Below are 20807 nucleotides of genomic sequence, written 5' to 3' on the forward strand. Positions count from 1 at the left end.
ACTGCCTACATAACAAGATAAAGCAAGGCTCAACACTGTCTTGCACAATACACTGTCTCACTAGACCCTGCTGTTAAGACTGAAGTCTGGCGTTACCGGAAGACCCCTGAGCTTGGAGCTGGGTTCCCTCCTCTCCACTTGATCTGGGGAAAGCCCAGATCTCCTGAAGAGTGTCACAGAGCCCTCAGGAAGACTACAGACCCAACCCTTTCTTGATAAGAAACCCCTTCAGTGTACCTCTAGGGATTCCTGGAAATACCCTGCCCATGCTAATGAGCTATCTTAGTACCTTAGCTTTCAACCAATGACTTTTATCTATACTTTAAACTGTAACTGGCGTTCTTCCCCTCCATACCCATAGGATAATTAAGCACTGTATTCCCCTTCTTATGGTGGGGCTGTGCTACTGCATGTAAATGAAGTAGCCCTAGACTCCTAGCCCCAGCCAATCAAACACATTCACCTCCAAAACCCCTCCCACTGCCCAAGGTTTATAAGTGTCCTTGATTGACAAAATAAATGCTCTTTCCATTCCTCCACCATGACAGTTTGAGACTCATCATTTATTCTAGGGAAGGAAGGGCTCCCCTCCTCACTGAAGGACTTGCCTCTGGATCCACAGGCTTGACTGCCGGGCAGGCAACCATAGCTGCCTCCATCACCGCGGCAAGCTCAGTGCCCATCTGCAGGAACAGGAAGCAGAGGCTGGACCTGCATTCAGGCAGTGAAGCAACCAGGCAGGGCATCCACCCACACCCTCTGCCCTTAGCACAGCAGCGAAACAGAAGGACTATCACACTGCAGTGTCACTCACTGTTGGCTTTGCAACTTCCGAGTTTCTCATGCCCTCCTGCCGTCTGGAATCTCCTGCCGTCTGGAATCTCATTAAAAAGCGCTAACTGTAACAGTGAAAACTTTTCCACACCCCCGGTAAGATGAAGAGTCCTGTGCACAGACCTCACTCTGCGTGTTTTAGCTGTTCCTGAGGGAAACAGAACCTGGGACACCGAGGTCCCATCTGTTCCTGCCCGTAGGCCAGCAACAGTCTGACCAGCCAGCGAGAAAAGCACGTACCTCTGGTGCTGCGCTTGGTGGCAGCCCGGCAGCGGTGTGGGAACGCAGGCTGACACTGTCATCCGTTAGAACACAGTTTCTGTTCATGTTTCTACCTACAGCTTTAATGGCATTTCTATTTTTGATCATGTACTGTTCGTTCTCTAGCTTAGTCTGAGGTACAACTAGTTTAAGTTTTTTCCTTTCCATAGATTTATGGATGAAAAATGTTTGTTTTTATCACAGGCCTTCGCAACAACAGCATACAAATTTTTCTTTCCTTATTTAGTGAGAACCCTTCCCTTTCCCACCTGAAGAAAGTATTTTGTGGGCTCCCCCTTAGCACAGCCAGATGGCAGTAATGGCCGCCCCCCCCCCCCGACTTTTGAGATGAGGCCATTATTAAGCACTATAAGGGTCATATGAGCACAAGTAATAGTACCGGTGTCAACGTTAGAGACAAGCTGATCTGACACACGGCATGGAAAGCTGAAACAGCTACGAAGGGACACACAGGCCAGAATCACACACCACATGGGTGGTTCGTGTGCCAGCAGGCACAGTGCAAAACTTCATGATGCTAATATAAACGGTATGCATTCTCAAAGTTGTGAATTCTTTACTTCTAGAACTTTCATATTTGTGTACCATAACCAACAGTAACCAGATCTGCTAATAATGGGCACTCTTATATATGACTAAAGATGTCAATTAACTTCAATCAAATACATAACCATGAAATACTCGAGCTACATGTAGTCTTTAGCAACAGCAGCTCAATGCTGAAACGATCAATATTAAATAAAAATAAAAATAATAAGAATTTCACTATGGGCCTCTGTGACATTATAGGCCAATTTTCACAAGTACCTGCTGAGTCCTTTTAATACAGAGTCCAGTCTTCCTTTACCTGTAGGGACTTTATCATTTTATGCATTGTTTTCTTTCACTGTTTTGTTTTTAGGACTGTGATTACATGTATCTTTACAGACACAGCACAGATCCACCTTTGAAAACATCTGATCTGATTCATTCTTTGCATCCTTTAATCTATTTTCAACATTTTCCTTCCTGTATTTCCAGCCCCTTTTAATTGACTGTTAGTTTCTAAAATGCTTGTCATGTTCCTCCATTTTTTCTGGTTAGTCCTAATGTCACATCTCCCTGGTGCTTAACACATGTAGGCCCTGAAGTTTCAGGCTCAGCTTTTCCTCTTCACTTTTCTAAAAGCTTACGTGATGCGGTCAGTTACAGGGGTTGGTGGCTTTGGTAACTGCTTCATAGATTGTCTTTACTGGAAAAAATGTTTCCAGTAGCTAGAACGTATGTATAATACATATATATGTGTATATATACATATATATATATGTAACCTAAAATCTTGATTCGATGAGTAATTTAATACAACTTCTATGCAGTAAGGATAAAAGACTTGAGATGAGCACCTACACTTTATTTCAAAACCTCCATGTCTAACCAAAACCAAAAACAGTACTTAGTAAAAGTGATAGTAAATCTTCACTGAGAACTTGGCTGAATTTGCAATGATCAAGGAGGTGTGCAGGGGGGAAGGCAGGGGGGACCCCCCTTGGTTTCTGAGAGGATATTTCAAGACACAATAATCCAGTGTGAGAAGACACACTCTGAATTGGGTAGCATCGCCCCCTGTGCTAAGTGAAAGTCAGACAGAACAGAAGTGGAGGGAAGACAAACCTAGCCAGGTGAACTTCCCTCCCCTTACCCTGCCCCTGCCCCGCCCTGCTGCTTGGCTTGTCGCAACATAAATGCTTTACTTCACCGTGCCCCTCCTCATCGTGATGGGTCGAACCTTCTGACACCTCATTCAAAACCAACCTTTCTGCACTTGTTTCTGGCTAGGTATTATGGCCACGGTCACACAAAAGATAATTAATACGACAAGTCTTCTAATTTTGTGCTCTCCTTATTTCTATAGACACTTAACTTCTCATCTTGCTTCCCGTTTTTCACAAGGTATCCAAGAGAAGTCACTCCTTCTATGCCTGAAATAGCCCTCTTGATTGGCACATGGATCCTATGCACTCTCTCTCTCTCTCTCTCTCTTTTTTTTTTTTTTTTGCACAGGAGGTATATCAGGAAGTTGCATGTTTTCTGGGCTAGTCCTGAGCTCCCTGGGTTCAAGTGACTCTTTCACCCCAAGCTCCCCTGCCTCCAGCCTTTAACTGGAACCACAAGCAAACACCACTACGCTTGGTTTCCTATGGACTTTCTTTTCTTTTTCTTTCTTTCTTTCTTTCTTTCTTTTTTTTTTTTTTTTTTTTTTTTGGTTTTATTTGAGGCAGGGCTTCTCTGTGTAGCCTTGGCTGTCCTAGACTCGCTTTGCAGACCAGGCTGGCCTTGAACTCACAGCAATCCACCTGCTTCTGCCTCTCAAGTTCTATGTACTTTCAAATAGTCAATACTCCAATCTGGCCAGCCTAAAACAAAAATCTAAAAAATATCCTTCCCAGTTTGGAGTTTCCTTTCTAAAGAAATAGATAAGGGTGTGTTCTCCACCTTGGGCACCTGGTTTCCTGCTCTTTTCTCTTCCTGTTGTGTAGTTTATGCAGTCCTGACAAAATTGTCTCAAGAGTAGTACCTTTAACTGAGTTGGCTACAGTGAGATGTACACTTTTCCCCTAATAATCTGAAATCTATCGCCTGGTTCTGATGAAGGCACAGATATGGTTAGGCTGTGTGTCTTGTTTCCTAACTGAGCTGCATGGAACATTCGTGACTATCACTGTGTGGAGTGTCTATCTTATCTTAAGTGATAAGTGGACTATCACTTAAAGACGTGATTCATCAGCAACTACCAACGTCCTTTTGCTCGAACGCTTTAGCTTAGTTGGGATATTCGTGTATTATCTTTCTCTTTCTTTTGTTCTTTCTTGTTGCTGCATTCATGTGTGTGCACCATGTGCATGCCCGGTACCCACAGATGCCACAAGAAAGGCACTGGATCCCCTGGAGCTGGAGTTTAGGGTGGCTATGAGGCCAATGAATGCTGAGAACTGAGTCTGGGTCCTCGGGAAGCAACAAGTGCTCTTACTTGCTGAGTCATCTCTTTCACCCTCTCTCACATACTCTTAAATGTTCTGTTTCTTTGATAAAAACTGTACTTATCTCTCTAGCATTAGTCATAAGCATTGATGAGCCAGGGAAACAACAACTAAGAAATGCAATACAAATGAAAGTAAGCAACCGAATTTAGCTTGCACAGGAAATAGCTTCTCTGCATCTGACAATGGGATAGAAAAGTAAAATCTATTTTAGATAATGCTGTTAAGAAAGTAAAGCAATGCTTTTCTTCTTCTTCTTCTTCTTTCATTTCTACAAATAGCAGCAAGTCTACATCCATTATGAGTAAACTTACAGGGGCTTTTGATCCACAACGGGGGCTTCAGTCCCCACACAGAAGCAGTTCTGCTATTACTAAAGCCACAGCACAGACCAACAGTAAGAGGCGACACCAAGGACTTGCATTTAAAGAAGTTACACGAACACCCTGCACACGTTAAGAGTGTGCCTAGACCTACAACCTGGGCGGGGCCCAAAAGGCAGCCGAACGGGCTGAAGGACACGTGCTGACGAGCAGTGAGAACTGACAAGTCAATGAGACTGGCAGTAGGGAGCTAAACACCACAAAGACAAATCTGTGTTGTCAAGCTAAGTTACACATTAAGTAAACAACTTTGTGCTTTTTATTATGAGCTATTTATCATCAGGCAAGTTGACTGAGAAGTTAAGAAAAGACATGCACCAAAAAGGCGAAGCGAATGAGGTCAATCGACCTAACTTTTGGGTAGTAAGAGTTTAAGTCATGATCATGCGAGACTGTATGGCAGATGGCCCTCTTCCCCAAACCCTGTGGGACTGTACAGTGGATGGCCCTCTTCCCTAAGCCCTTCGGGACTGTATGGCAGATGGCCCTCTCCCCAAACCCCTGCGGGACTGTACGGCAGATGGCCCTCTCCCCCAAACCCTACAGGACTGTACAGTGAATGACCCTCTCCCCCAAAGCCTGCGGGACTGTACACCAGATGGCCTTCTCCCCCAAAGCCTGCGGGACTGTACAGCAGATGACCCTCTCCCCCAAACCCTGCAGAGCACTACTGCTCTCATGCTTTAAAATGAAATAAAAATGTTCAAATATTGTTTTATATTTTGAAAGTTTAAATTTTTTAAATTTAGATTTTTTAATTTAAAAATATTAATAAAATACTAATTTTTTCCACACCTTTAGGTCTTTAGTCGCTTCTGTTACAAGGTGAGACTCCAAACGTTTATGTACCACAGGTAACTCACTGTTTTAAATTCTCAAGTGAGAATAAAATGATGTAAACAAAGTAGCATTTGCTCAAAGTCATATAGCTATAAGCAGAATCAAGTGAAACCAGAACACACAGGCTGATTTCTTGGCTGGTGGCCTTCATCTATTTACTAAAAACATTTAAAAAGTGAGATCAAAGTGTTTATATGAGTGATTGCTATTAATTTAGATCAGAGATTTATACAGAATACTTGCTTAAACAAGATGTATCCTATAAAATACAGTGAGTATTCAATTCTCCTAATTCTTACCATTACAAATTGACAGAAATAGTAAATCTATTAAGGGAGGGAACAAGCAAAGAAATCCACAGGAGAGCCTTACATCTAGGAAAAAAAAAAAGTTCTGACTTCAGTACCATGAAATAGGGAGCACTGAGGGAGCATTCCTGTCAACAGTCTTACCCGACCGAGTACTAACCCTGTGAGGCACAGTAGTGACTGGCCTGGTAAGACATGGCCAGTGTGGGAATACTGGCCAGAGGTTGTGGGGCAGACAAGTTCTTTCTGCTTAGACTTAAGGCCTGCTACATACACAGGAGCAAACATGTGCCTTGTACTCTAAACTGACTTAGAACCCAAGACCGTGGAGCGCTTAGGCCCCATGGCTGAACCTACATAGTATCTATCAGACCCGCAGTCCTTATTGGAGCAGTTTCCTGGGCAGTGAACAACGTTGGATGCTGCAACTCACACCTGGCCAAAGCACAGAATCTACCAAGTGACTATGGAGTGCACAGAGACAAACATCATGTGTATCACTCCCCCCCCCGCCCCCCTCCCCCCGATGGCTCAGGGAATACTGAGAGAGAGGGGCAGAAACTTTTAAGCCACAGGTCGGGGAGGGCTAAGGTAATAGTTTTTTCTGGCCATGACAGGACTGATGTACTCATGAACCCACAGCGCTGTGGTTCCCTGCACAAGAGCTGCTCAACATCCAGCCAGTCGACATTCCAGACCAGCTCCAACTCCTAGTTGAGAAGCTACTGGCAGCTCATGGCTACTAGGGAAAGGAGCCCGTTTTCTTTATGGGGCTACTTCCTGGTAGGCAGATCGTGGGCCCACACCTATATGCATATGGATACCACACACTGGACTCAACCATTAAGTTAAAAAAAAAAGACAAGTTGGGGGAGGCTATATGCTGGAGAAGGCAGGAGGAAGAACAGGAGAGAAAATGGTCAAAATATATTGTATGCATGTACAAAATTCTCCAAGGATTAGTAAAAGGGAGCATGGCATGGTGGTGTGTAGCACCTGGGAGGCCAAAGTTCCAGGACAGCTATGACTATCCAGGTTGACCCTGTCTCAATACAAAAAGAGCAAAAGGAAAGAGGGCAAAATAACAGCAAAGGTGTCTGAAAATGTCATAATGAAACTGTGCTCTTTATTTACCTAAAATTACATAATACATATAAGTCTATGTGTTGAAATGAAATGAAAATAAAAATTTTCCACCTGGTCTGGCAATACTTATGCCCTGCCCCCAAAGCCATAAGCCATCTAAAAAACTCCCCAGTACCAAACTTGAGAAGTCCCCTGATGAGCCATTTGTCAAGGGAGTCCTACAGACTCCAAAACATTACAGAGTGTTGTCTTTGTTGCCTCCCTAGAAATTGAAGGTGAGTCCTTACTGCTAAAAATACCATGATTTCTGGACATAGAACCCACAGGATATGAGCCTTATCCGACCTGAAAGCCTCTTCCCTGAGAACTAGCTTTCATGGACACATGTGTCCAAGGGGAGGGAAGCAACTAACAGTCCTACCCAGCTATACTGCCCATGGACTACAACAATGGCCAACAAGGCACAATGGCCCTACAGGTTGAGTGGTAACAGACCTATCTTGGCAGTAAACAACAGCTCTGTCACTGGACTTAAGGCCTTCTCAACAACGGGGAGATCACACCTTGTACTGGAAGCCTAATCAAGTCCTTGGGGCTGGGGAAGTCATGAATCTGGTCCTGGAGAACCTACAGCCACCACTTTTCTAAGCCAGCAAAATTCCTAAATGCATTCTCAATATTTATCCTGCCACCCATAGGTAAGTGTCGTTTTCATCCCTCAAAAAAGAAACTTCTCTTTTCAATACATAGCCGCGATGCCCAACCCCAACCGATCGATCTGTACCCCAACTCCTGTATCTAAGGCTCAGGGAACAAAGGGGAAGAGAGGGCAGAAAGACTGTAAGAGCCAGAGAAGCAGGAATCTGCCGTGAGATCGTGTCTCCTAGAAATGTCACCGAACCTATCTACACCCACGATGTCCCAACGACATGGCTGTCTAAACATGACCTGAACAAGGGCACCACACAAGGACATGTTAACATGGAAAAGGGAAATATCACAGGGCCCTAAACCTAGACAAAGAACTAAGGCAACTAAGGAATGCTAAACACAAGAGAAATAGTCTCCCCAAGGGTAGAGCCCCCAAATGATTAACCTACACCCAGTGGTCAGACCTGAAATCATCTACAAGCATGTAGCATTTCACAGTCAAAACAGGTTTTATCTACGCATTTAGGAACGCACTAGAGAGCAGAAGGAGAAAGGGAGGAGTTAGAGGAAGGAATGGGAAAGGGGAAATGATGTAATTATATTTTAATTTCAAATTTTTTAAATGTAATTTTAAAAATAATTTACAATTCTAATTTCAGATAGTAATCATTTATAACAGTTCACATATGCCAAAGTCACAGTGCAGATACTTCAGAGCTGCACTGTCTTTAGTAACATGCTTTCCAATGACAGATGTAACGTTTAAGTCATGTACTGAACATCTGCCAGAACTGATTCCTGGGGTCAAACAGTCTTGGGAAATGTGAACCTTTATAAACTTTATTTTAGGCTGCTAACCAGACACTTTTCCATTATCATCCAGGGCAGCCATTAGTTCGTATTCTGTTGGTTCTGCTAAATCCCTGATAGGTATTATGACCTTAAGAGTCTGTATTATACAATGCTAAGACCAATTTCAATAGGTAAGTCCAACAAGCCTTGCATGCCAGCTTTTAATTTAATTCAACAATTATACATGACGCTATTTCTTGTACCTGTAACCTTTCACAAAGGGCTTTAACCTTTGCTTCCCTTTGTCATTTCCCTTCCTCACCTCTGGTCTTTCGTGCGTTCCAGAGGAAGACTCACAACTTTCCACATGTTACCAAGGAAACCACCTTTCTATTGCTCAGTATCTAAAGCGAATGATTTCCTTTAAAAATTCTCCTTTCCCCCAAATAAATATGGAGGAAAAAAATTAGCTGACAATAGAAAGGAACGGAAGGTTATAAGAGCACAACACTTGAAAAAAAAAAAATGGGGCTGATGCTCAGTTACCTTAAGAGAAGTATGCTATCATGTCGAGCTGCCTACACAGGTACTTGCAAAAATCAGGGCACCATGTTCTTTCTAGTTTCTAGACCACTGCTATTGAAAAAAACCTTCTTATGGCTTTGGGAATCTTATAGGTCTGTGAACATCATAAGTCATCACCTGGCAGGATACTGAAAAACAAATTCATCTGAACTTTCATTTACACTCACTAAGCATAAACAGCCATGCTCTTACTGTGATGGGCAGCATCGGAGTAGACATTTTCCCGTCTTTTCCCTTTACCACCTTGAGCAGTCTACAAATGTTTTCACTGAATGCCTTGTCTCAGCTCATCTGTAATCTCTGTATTAAGTAGACGGGAGTTATAATCTTAAAAGGAAAGGCTACTGAAACTCAAGTGGAAAGTCTATGTTACAGTATAAACCTGCAAGGCCTCCACAGCCTAGTTGGCAATGCTGTTTGGGGTGGAACCTTCTGGGGTCAGTGCTGGCTAAAGGAGGTCAACTATGAAGGGTTTTCCACCTTCACAGGTGCCTTCCCTTCTGCACTTCCTGGTTGCTAGTAGCTGAACAGCGCTGCCCTAGCATGACCTGCCACGATGGGCTGAAATTGTGACCCAAGTCCAAGTTTTATTCCTCTGAGTTGTTCTTGTCACAGTAACAAGAACGACGAATACACTCTAGCTCAGTGTGCGCTTTTTTTTTTCATGAAGGGTAAGGTGACTGATCAATGTTTTCTAGACAGTCTAATAAAACTAAAGTAAAAAGAGAAAAACATCCACCTCCAAGTGATTGAAATGGAAACCATAACAATATATTCTCCCCAGAATTCTTGGGCGGTTACATAATTAGTCCTTGAGGAGAAGAGCATAGTCAAATACAAACACACTACCAACAAGAAGGGTTAGGAGAACAACTGAAGATCATTTTATATATATCCACTGGCTATGACAACACAGAAATTAGTGAATTGAAATGTTATAGCAAATGCAAGTATGCATGGTAACAGTTTTGGAATTAAGCTGAGGTTTTGAGAAATTTTTGTGTGACTGCTGATGGTTGGTTCTTTCCGATTTAATCTATACATAAATATATGATCTTAAAATAAAATTCTTTTAAAAGCTAAAAAGAGAAGAGCTAAGCAAAACAAAGCATTTCAAGCCTCCTTTAGTTTCTCCTGTCTCTTCTTTATATATAAACAGTTCAGTCTTTGTTTTTCGTTTTTGTTAGAAAAGCACAAATGGAAGTGTCAAAAGGAAAAGCCATAACGGCTCCTCTTTGGAGCTGGTGTAAATGTCATCACCACCAACCAATTTCTCTTTTCTTTGCCTATCAGTTGGGTTTTGAGTTCTTTCGGGTGGAGCGTGGTAGGCGGACAGTACTCTGGGAACAATTTCAGCATTCAGGAATAAGACTCAAAAGAACTCAGAGCATGCGAGCGCACGTTATGAGTCTGACTACATACCAATCTGTAAACAATGCTGATTTGATCCTTCAGTTTTGGGTCTGGAATTTGAAGAAACAATGAAACTTACTGTTTTGGGCCAAGGCCTGAAGCAGACAATCCAAGCATCCCTCCAAACTGCCCTCTGCCCTGTCCGCAGCGGTTATCTTCAGCTTCTGTAAAGCGTCGCTGAGATTATCTGTTCGCAGAGAGAGAAAATCAGAACCCTTAGGACACTCTGACCACGGCACTGAGGAAGGTCGACAGGGCTACTAGCACACGAGAAAGTTCCCTCAGGACGGAATCAGCCTCCGCGCACACGCCAAATGGCCCTGCGCTCAGCATGGGATGAGCTACTGAAACATTTTAAAATAAGGCTGCCCATTTAACTCAAATATGAACTAGTAACTCCACATACAATCAAGACATCATGAATATCACAGATTATCATCAACGGCTCCTAATATTCTTATACTTTACTGAAGAAACCAGACACACTTGAGAAAAATTAAGTCATAAAAGCAGTTTTGCAAATTATATTTGATTCCATACTTTGTTTCTGTTCTCTTATTTTACATTTATGTTTTGAGAGGGGGAAGGGAAGGAGGGAGGGAGGGAGGGAGGGAGGGAGGGAGGGAGGGAGGGAGGGAGGGGGAAAAATTACTTGTGTCAGGCACCTGTGTGGCTTTGAAGGGTATGTTTTCTCCTTCTACCCTACAAATCTCTCAGGGACTGAACTCAGGCTGTCAAGTTTAGTGACCAATATCCTGCCAGCTCTGTCCCTTTGTAAAGACAAAAAATAAAAATGAAGGCTTAGAGAAATTTTAACTATTTCAAATAATGTCAAATGTGATCAAAGCCTATTTTAACAGTACCATCTGAAAAATGCTTCACAGCATATCGCTTTAAAAAGCAAAGCATTCTGGGTTAAGACATCAGGCTCTGAGCCTGCATCCTAAGTTGATTGACTGTCCTAGACCAAGAAATCTCAGAATTGTAAATTTTATTGAGATTTACCAAAGAACTTTTGTTTTCAATATTTTAATGTAAAATATAAAAATAAAAACAAAGACTTTTAAGGTTTTAGTTTGTACGTAATCTAAACATGTATTTGGGGGGTTTGGTCTTTTTAAATTTTTATTTTATGTACTTCTGGTGTTTTAACTGCATGCATGTCTGTGTGAGGGTGTCAGATCCCCTGGAACAGGAATTACAGACAGTTGTGTGCTGCTGTGTGGTTGCTGGGAATTGATCCCTAGTCCTCTGCCAGAGCTGCCAGAGCTCTTAACCTTTGAGCCATTTCTCCAGCCCCCTAAACATGTATGATAAGTGAAAAGTAGTCATATAAAAACCAAAACTACAAGAGTGGCCTTGTCTTTACAGGCTCAATCTGCGGCTCAGCAGAGGGTGGCAGAATCATCTTACTCCTATTCAGTCTTTTGTAATGTGTTGTTTTGATTGAGTAGATACAGGAAAAAGGCAACCATGTCTTATATGCGCAGTTTTTTACGCTAGTATTTTACGCCCCTCTTGGCTAACTGAGGCTATGCTCTGATAGGACAGTAAAGCTGCTTTCCTCCAACAGTTAGCTGCCATGTGAAACTGGAAACAATGTCCTTGACCATTTCCAACTATTACATTGAAATCTGACGCTCTCCTGCACAGTAAATCTTTCAAGCACACAGCTGCTTGTATTTCTGCATCAGTCACTGACTGATGCTTATCTCAAAGTGCTGACACACTTCACAAAGTCATTTCAAACTATGAGATGTATTACACTACTACCAATCTTTTTTTTAAAGCAAATATATGAAATACTGGGAAAGTTATCAATATGTCAAATGTGACTTATGTTTCCCAAATTTTTAATTTTACCAACAAGTATAGCTAGGGTTTTTTTTTTTTTTTTTTGGTCTCCTTTAAGTGATAAACTATTTATCAATGAGAAATGAAACACATTGAAGACCCAGTTCTTTCTAGTTTAAAAAAAAAAAAAGGAGACAGGCTCTCCACAGAATGACAAGTACTTCCAACAGTTCTCAGCTGCACACATGTTCTTCCCAACCGTGGCATTTCACAGTACAGCAAACAGGTCTTACACACAGTGCCAGATTCCTCTACTGTAGGACTTTTAAAATGTATCCTTAAAGGCTGCTTTTAAGAGCTCAGCCAGCTGAACAGGTGCAGTGCAAGTCTGATGACCTGAGTTCAACTTGCCAGGCCCATGTAAAGATGAAGGAGAGAACACATGCCATGGAGTTACCCTCTGACCTCCACAAGAGGACTGTGGCAGGGAAATTTTTTTTCCCTAGAGCAGAAGAGATGGTACAGCAGTTAAGAGCAGCAGCTGCTTTTCCAGAGAGACCAGGGTTTGGTTCCCAGCACCCACATAACTGCTCACAGATGCCTGTAAGGCCAATCCCAGGAGTTCTAAATCCCTCTCTGGCCTCCAAGGGCTCCAGGAATGCATGTGGTGCACCACGCAGACAAAACATCCGTTCCCCAAAAATAAAAAACACCTACTCCATATGGAGACTGAGACACTCACACTCTTCTCTCTCTCTCTCTCTCTCTCTCTCTCTCTCTGTGTGTGTGTGTGTGTGTGTGTGTGTGTGTGTGTGTGTGTGTGTGTGTGTTTCAGCATGTTGGGGATCTGCCCTAAAGCCTATACAAGTCTTCCACTGCCCAGCTAACTCCATCCCAACAGCATACATTTTAACCAAGTTTTGCACATGGCAAGTTTACAGTAATTCTAGAAATATAATATCCCTATTTTAAAGAGAGGGCTGATGTAGTCTTTGGGAAAGATTAATTTTAAAAATTGATAACAAAATGCTAAAAACAAAACAAAACAAAACAAAACTGCGCTCTAGCTGAGCGGTTCTCGGCCTTCCTAACGCTGCGACACTTTCATACAGTTAGTTCCTCGAGTTATGGCGACCATGACATTATTTTGTTGCTACTTCACAGCTGTGATTTTGCTATTGTTAAGAATCATAATGTAAATATCTGAAATGCGACCCCCCCCAAAGGGGCTGAGGCCCAGAGGCTGGGAACTGCTGCCCTAGTTCATTCCCAGAGTTCCCTTAACCTGTATGTCCTATGCTCTCTGAACACTTAGGGACAGATTGCTGTATTAGATTTTACCAGAGAATACCTTAAAAATAAGACTCTAAATATAACATCTCTAAACAGAGTAACAACAGGGCTTTTGTTTGAAGTCCCACTACGTAGCCTGAGCTAGCCTTGACCTTGCTATGTAGGCCATGCTGGCCTGAAGGTTAAAAAACAAACAAACAAACAAACAAACAAACAAACAAAACTTTTGACTCTGTCTCCAAGTGCTAAGACGAAAGGTATGCACCACTGTACCTGCCCGGTGAAAACGGTTTTTAACAAATAGCTCAGAACTACAAGACAAAGCAATGCAGTAGCCTGTAAGATGACTCAATGAACAGTAATTTGCTGGCTTCAGTGCTTATGACTACCTGTATTAGGGGCCACGCCTTCAGTCCAGTCTGCTATACTTTTTATATCAGAGCAAAGTAAGTAATCAAAACTAAAGACATGGCCTTCTCTCTGAATTTATTCTCCCAGTACAGCCAAGGCTAACACAGAGAAACACTGTCTCAAAACAAACAAACAAACAAACAAACAAACAAAAAATGTTATGGTGTACCAGCAGTAAAGGTAAATGATGCCTGTGGGTACCTGCTATGCATCCGCATCATCAGAAACACTAATACAGCATCTTACACTTTAAAACCAGGAAAGGCCAACAAGGCCAATTTATTTTGAGCTTTTTAAGACGCATGCTTGAGGTGGAGTGCCCCCTACAGGACAGAACAGGGAGTCAGATCTCTGGCAACTGGGGTTACAGTGGTGTGAGGCACTAGACGGAGGTGCTGGGAACTGAACTCAGGTCCTCTGCAAGCAGCGAGCACTCTGAAACACCGAGTCACTCTAGCATCTTGTGTTGCTTTTCTGAGACGGGCCTCAGACGGTCGATGTGGAATGCCGTCCTCCTGCCTCAGCTGCCCAAATGCTGGTTAGAGTACACATCAGCACTTCTGCCCAATGTAAGCATCTGATGATATAAAGTAACAGACTCCACAAGGAGCGCCCCACGTGTTTAAGAACTCCTCTTTAAGGCAGGGATAGTGGTGCACGCCTTTGATGCCAGCACTCGGGACGTGGAGGCTGGCCTAGAACTCTGTGAGTTCTACAGCCTGCTCTATATAGAAAGGCTCTCTCTCTCTCTGGGGGTTGGGGGAGGAGAAAATCCTAATTAGTTTTTTGTTGTTGTTGTTGTTGTTTAATGTCAGTCTCTCTATAGAAACAGTCACTACTCTATAGTAGTAATGTGAGAAGAGAGCTCACTAAATTCTTCATACAGAACACTGGTTTTCAACCTGTGGTCACAACCCCAGTCCCATATCAGATATGCTGTATATCAGATGTCTACATTACAACTCACAGCTGTGGTAAAATTACAGGTAAGAAGTAGCAAAGAAAACCATTTTATGGCTGGGGCCACCACACCACGAGAAAGGGACAGACTGTATAAAGGGGTCGCAGCCGTAGGGAGGCTGAAAGCAGCTCCTCCAGCCACAGCTGAAGAAGCTATGGTAGATTTCAGCGCTATAAATGAAAAGTCAATACTTAGAGAAACCTCACTGTGAACCCATCTAAAAACCAGGGTTAAAATTCTTCACGTCCTGATTTAAACAGTGAATACATAAACACATTTGTCAAAACTCACCTAATAGTCATTTAGAATCTGTACGTCAGAGAACACGCGAATTATCTCTCAATTTTAAAAGCACATATTGGAAAATGAAGCCATTAGGCCAACAACTTTTTCCCTACTGGCCTCAAGCGTCCTAATGGAGCATTATCTATCACAGTGGCACCTCGGCCTTCTCTGCCTCCTCACTTGGCAGCTACCCTCATCCCCGTCGGTCCCTGGACAGGAATAACTGATGAGAATAATATAGGCGGTAGAGCCAGGAGCCGTGCTGGCTCCTCAGCATTTGCAGGCCCAGCTAACCGGGAAGCCAAGGCAGGAGGATGCCATGAATGGCAAGACAGTGAGTCCAGTTCAACAGCTGGTTACCGGGCTAGAGGGGCGGATACGTGCACTTCAGACTCCTCTGGGGTCCCGTTTGTTCGTTTGTTTTTCAAGGCAGAGTTTCTCTTGGCTGTCTTGGAACTTGCTCTGGAGACCAGGCTGACCAGGAACTCAGAGAGAGCTGCCTCCCTCTGTCCTCCCACGTGCTAGGATTTGAGGCAATTTCCACCACCACCCAGTTCATGTCTTTTTGTGGTCTTTATCTTTTGGAAAAGGTTAACGATTTTACTCCTCCATACCTTGGGTCAGCCACGTGAGCCGCAACAAATTCAGGGAATAAGTAACTCAGCAGTGATGGTCCTGGCCATTTCATGTGACAGTCGGTCGACAGCTTCTATCAAATGTAAAGTCTGTGTGACCACATGGCGTATGTCGCTAGGGGTTCTGAATCAGAGTAGGAAACAGAGGGCAGTATTTTTTGATTCACTCATACACACTGTGAGAAGAATCTCAGGTGTGAACCCTTACCATAAAAAGTACTCTTGATGTAAAAACCCATTTCTGTATTTTGTGCTTACTGGTAAGTTAACACAATGAAATTGTTTAGTGGAAATGTATCAACTTCCTGCTGAAAGGTGCTGTAATATGAAATAAATGGATACTCCCCTCAGTGGATAATACCTCAAGAAAAAGAAGTAGAAGTATTCTTTTAAATTTTTGTTTTTGGCTTGGTGGCAATCAAACCCAAGGCCTGTCCTAGCACTGACTTATACTCCAGACTGGAAAAGTATTAATAGCAAAATTAAGACAATGCATGACTTAGCTTATAAAAAGAAAACACATACTTGACAGTCGAAGTAAGTAACACTGAGCAAAAGATCCTTGCTTCATACTGGCCATTGTAACAGAACAGACAGTCACTGCGTAGAGTTTGGGATTGGCCAAAAACTTGAGTAGCTTCCTTTAAAAAGCCACGGGCTATTTAAAAACAGCAAGAGCTAGGTGCAGTGGCGCATGCATGCCTGCAATCCCAGCATGCTGGAAGACAGAGGCAGGTGGATCTCTGTGATTTCAAGGCCAGCCTGGTCTACAAAGCAAGTCCAGGATAGCCAAGACTACACAGAGAAACCCCTGCCTCAAAAGACAAAACAAATAGCACTAAAAATAAAAAAGAATGCAGCCCCTGGGTCAAAGTGTTGGACTCCGAGCAAATGTCTCGATTATCTTTTCATATTATGACTCTTTCAGTTTTCACTTAGGTTTTCTTTTTCTTTTTGGAGATTTTATGTGCTTTTATTTTATGTATATATGAGTGTTTGTCTGAGTGTGTGTGGGCACTACATTCATGCATCACTCATGGAGTCCAGAAGAGGTGGTCAGATTCCCTGGGACCAGAGCTACAGATGGTTGTGAGCCACCATGTAGGTGCTGGTAATCGAACCCGGGTCCTCTGAAAGAGCAGCCAGTGCCCTTAACTGTTAAGCCATTTCTCCAGCCCCTTCACTTAGGTCTTTAAATCAATGGAGTTCATTTTTCATTCATGCTTATTCTTGTTTTCTTGTATGCTGATAGTTTTACTATTTCATCCTTTCCTTACATAGCCACTTGCCTGCTGCATACAAAACTATTTCTGGAGTCTCTTGCTTCTAACAATCCTTGATATAATTACATTGACTCTGTCCATGGTGTGCTATCTGGTAAGTCACTGCTCATTTTTCAGCTTCTTAGTCAGATTTTTTTAATCCATTTATCATTACCAGCACACTTTCTAGAAGAAATGAACGAAGACCGAATGAGCAAACAAATGAATTAAAATGCCCTGGGATCTATGACTGGAACACAGAGTTCAGCATTTTTACTTCAGGAACACTCATACGTTAATTATTAGGCCTGCTTCTCTACTATATGAACTTACTTGATTTTTATCCAGATCTTGTTCTGTCTCTAGGTAAGATGTACCCCTTTAATTCGGATCCTTTGACATATTCTATCCATGGTTTCCTCCTCTGGGCCTCTTGAATGCTAGGTGGGCACTCTAAATGGAGCAAGACCCCTAGTCTTTCCAGTACATTTTGAAATTGTCATTAATGAGAACTAAGTGATATTCCCATTTCTACGGGTAAACATGTCTACAGGAAAAACAAGATACCGAGCAAAATGACCACATATTCAGCAACTGTGCAGAGTCTATTATCAGGGCACAGTTTGTCGTTAAGTCCCCGAATTGTCTACTCATACAATTACATCAGTTAATCATGGTCTCCACTCCTTTCTGATGTTTGTAACAAGGGGGAAAATTCTCCCCACAATCATTTCATTGGTCTACTAAGGTAACTGGTTAGGCTAAGTTTAACCTGTCTGTCTTGAGGCTTCTACTGTTGAGACAAAACACCACAACCAAAACCAAGTTGGGGAGAAGAGTGTTTATTTGGCTTAGATTTCCATACTGCTGCTACTCATCATCAAAGGAAGTCAGGACAGGAGCTCAAACAAGGCAGGACCCTGGAGGGAGGAGCTGATGCAGAGGCCATGGAGGAGTGCTGCTTACTGGCTGGCTCAGCCTGCTTTCTTATAGAACCCAGGACCACCAGCCCAGGGATGGCACCACCCACCATAGGCTGGGCCCTCCCCCATCAATCACTAATTAAGAAAACACCTTACAGTTTTGCCTATAGCCTGATCTTTGTGAGGAATTTTCTCAGTTGAGGATCTGTCCTCTCTGATGACTCTAGCTTGTGTCAAGTTGACAGAAAACCAGCCAGCACATATTCGTACCACCACTGCAGTCCTCCATGAGCCTGAGGATGGGAGGGGGAAGTAAGCAAACCACGGAGCAGGAACTTATTTCTTAGCACGCTGAAAACGTCAGTAGAAAAATCACTTCTAAGTGCTAGGGCTCCACAGATGTGTGTTGTCAAAACGTCAGCTACTTTAAACACACCACACACACACACACACACAACTATGAACTTAGAAAGAGTATTTAAAGTGTAATCATCTGCCATTACTTTCAGAATTATTACTGAATCACAGAAATAAGAAGCCTGACTGTTATTAAAGTGGGTAAAATGTGTGACCCATTTTCTTTAAGTTAGTTCTTAGGACACAAGCCCACAGAAGCATGATCTAACAGGAACATAAACGCTAAGTATGTCTCATAAGTACACATGCACACACATGACACAGGAAAGACCTATGTTAACAAAAATTACTATGTAAAGTACATATGTGTAGTACTTAGAGGACAATTTAGATAACGTTTAAAAATAATGTTCACAATGTTTGCATAAAAAATTGGTAAGTTGTTTCATTTAATAAAAACTCCTAGTTAAGCTTCATAAATTATATACTCATAATTTTTTGTTTACTTATCGATGTAGCACACAGTATACCGACCTAGTCATATGCATGATGTTGCTCCCAGTGTGGTCTACAAATGGTCAATAGCACCAAAATCCACTTCGCCACTTTAATGGTTAATGATTGTCAATGAGACAGGATTTAAAATCACTTGGACACAGGATACGTCTAAGAGTGAGTTTCTAGAAAGAGTTAACTAGGACAGAAGACTCAACATGAATGTGAGCAGGGTTAGGAGTCTAGGAACAAAGGAAAGCAGAGAGCCAGTCAGCCATGAGGCTGTGAGTTCCAGGCCAGCCTGGGTTACAGAGAGGGTCCCAGGCCAGCCAGGGCTATGCAGAGCAACTGTCTCAGAGCAGTAAGCAAAAGATGTGTGCGCAGGAGGGCTGAGCATTAGCACTCAGTCACCCTACTCTGCTATCTTGCGTCCCTGCCACCATGGCTCCCCTGCAATGCTGGGCTGTGCTCTCCAACTGTGGCCAAAATAAGCCCATTCCAAGCTTTCTGTCAGGTGTCTGAGGACTGTGGGTGAGGAGAAAAGCGGCTAACACGTCTGTTATTTATCTGCTTCGGCAGAGCTTTGCCATTCTACCAGCTAATTGTAACTACGCATCCACTACCACTTACCTCTTTCACTTCAGACAAAGCTAAGATCTTAACACAAAACAAGACTTCTGATGAATTTAGTCAACTTCTAAAAATAAAGTCGTCTGAACCTGATGCCAAGGGACTGAATTCCAAAACTTAAGTAACTTTTTCTAAGTTAGTAAACTGATTCAGAGAATTATTTCTGTAGAAACTCATGGTTCCAGTTTTGCATTTTTTTCATTTCCCTAGTTTTAGACTTTTGTGTAATAAAACTATTAATATATTTTCTATTAGATGGGCAATTCAAATGTTTTCACATTACTCTCCCAAGTGAAAAGGTAATGGAACCTGACACTCTAACATTAATTTCCCACCACCTATGCTATAGCTTCTGTTACAAACTATGACATAAATTGCCTTGATTAAGAAATATTTTTATTATGACAAAAGTAATGACTTCATATCACTGTGGTGTTGCTTTTCTTGTTATTTTAGAAAGCTGGTACAAAGTTTTCTTAGCAATCTTTCTTATAAAAAAAAATGGGGGCTGGAGAGAGGGCTCAGCCGTTAAGAGCACTAAATTCTCTTCCAGAGGTCATGAGTTCAATTCCCAGCAACCACATGGTGGCTCACAACCATCTATAATGTGATCTGATGATCTCCTCTGGCCTGCAGATGTACATGCAGGCAGAGCACTGTGTACATAATAAATAAATAAATCTTTAAAAACAAAACAAAACAAAACAATGTCCCCTGTCAGGCTGTGGCTAAAGGCTTTGAGGTCAAGTAAATGCTCCATCGCTGGCCCCATTCATTCGGAAATGGAGGCAAGAGTTTATTTCAGTCAGGAGGAGAAATACTGCTGTCCTCCTATAGCTGTGTCTAAGTTGAGGACCAAGAGCAAGGCACAGTTAAATTTCATTTCACATACACCAAGAGTTCAAGAACCACTTCCTGTTTTACAGCTGTCAAATAGAGCTTTAGCGTACAGCATGACAGAAGTTACAGGTTAATAACTGTCTTCTACATTTAATTGCAGAGCAAGTCACACTAAGATCTGGGCTTAATTCTCTAAGAACTGAACAAGAAAAATATTGGGGTAATGCCTTCTCCACAGGCTCCTAACTGGAAAGATTTATTATACTTCCATATCAAATGGTGGCCAATACCCAAAACATTCTAAGGCGCTGAAGGAAAAAACAATGAAGATAAACTAACAAAGCTTGATAGCACGTTGGCATTTTTAAAAGAAAGCCAAGGACCGTACTGGAAGAGTGGATTGTAACCTGCCATTACCGAGCTTCTGTGAATTGCTGGAGTGACCAGGAAGAGGCTGTAGAAGACGCAGGATGGGGAGGAGCATCCTTCCAAACCTCATTTCTACACACTGTTAAGGTAGCTCTCACAGCTCAGAGCTGTGTAAACACAAAAATAAAATCACCACTTGAAACACACCTGTTACCGTTCCTTACACTATGGTGCCCACAAGGCCACCTAGGACCTTCCAAGACCAGAGCTCTTGCACGGGAATGCTTCCAGAACAGCGGCTTAGTAGTTTCCTCTGGTGTCCCGTGTTTCCCATCTAAGGCTGCGTTTTATTTTTTTCTTA

General features: G+C 42.5%; 1 protein-coding gene across 4 annotated transcripts in view; it reads right to left on the reverse strand.

The window, feature by feature from the left end:
• RAP1GDS1 (Rap1 GTPase-GDP dissociation stimulator 1) overlaps positions 1-20807 on the reverse strand; it is a 141889-nt gene that overhangs the window by 107398 nt on the left and 13684 nt on the right. For all 4 annotated transcript variants that reach the window (XM_084757395.1, XM_084757393.1, XM_084757392.1 and 1 more), the window contains exon 2: positions 10271-10378. In XM_084757395.1, the coding sequence (XP_084613521.1) occupies positions 10271-10378 (108 nt within the window). The remainder of the gene's footprint in view (positions 1-10270; positions 10379-20807) is intronic.

This window comes from Acomys minous, assembly GCF_964271855.1.
Source record: "Acomys minous genome assembly, chromosome: 14".
NCBI lineage: Eukaryota > Metazoa > Chordata > Mammalia > Rodentia > Muridae > Acomys > Acomys minous.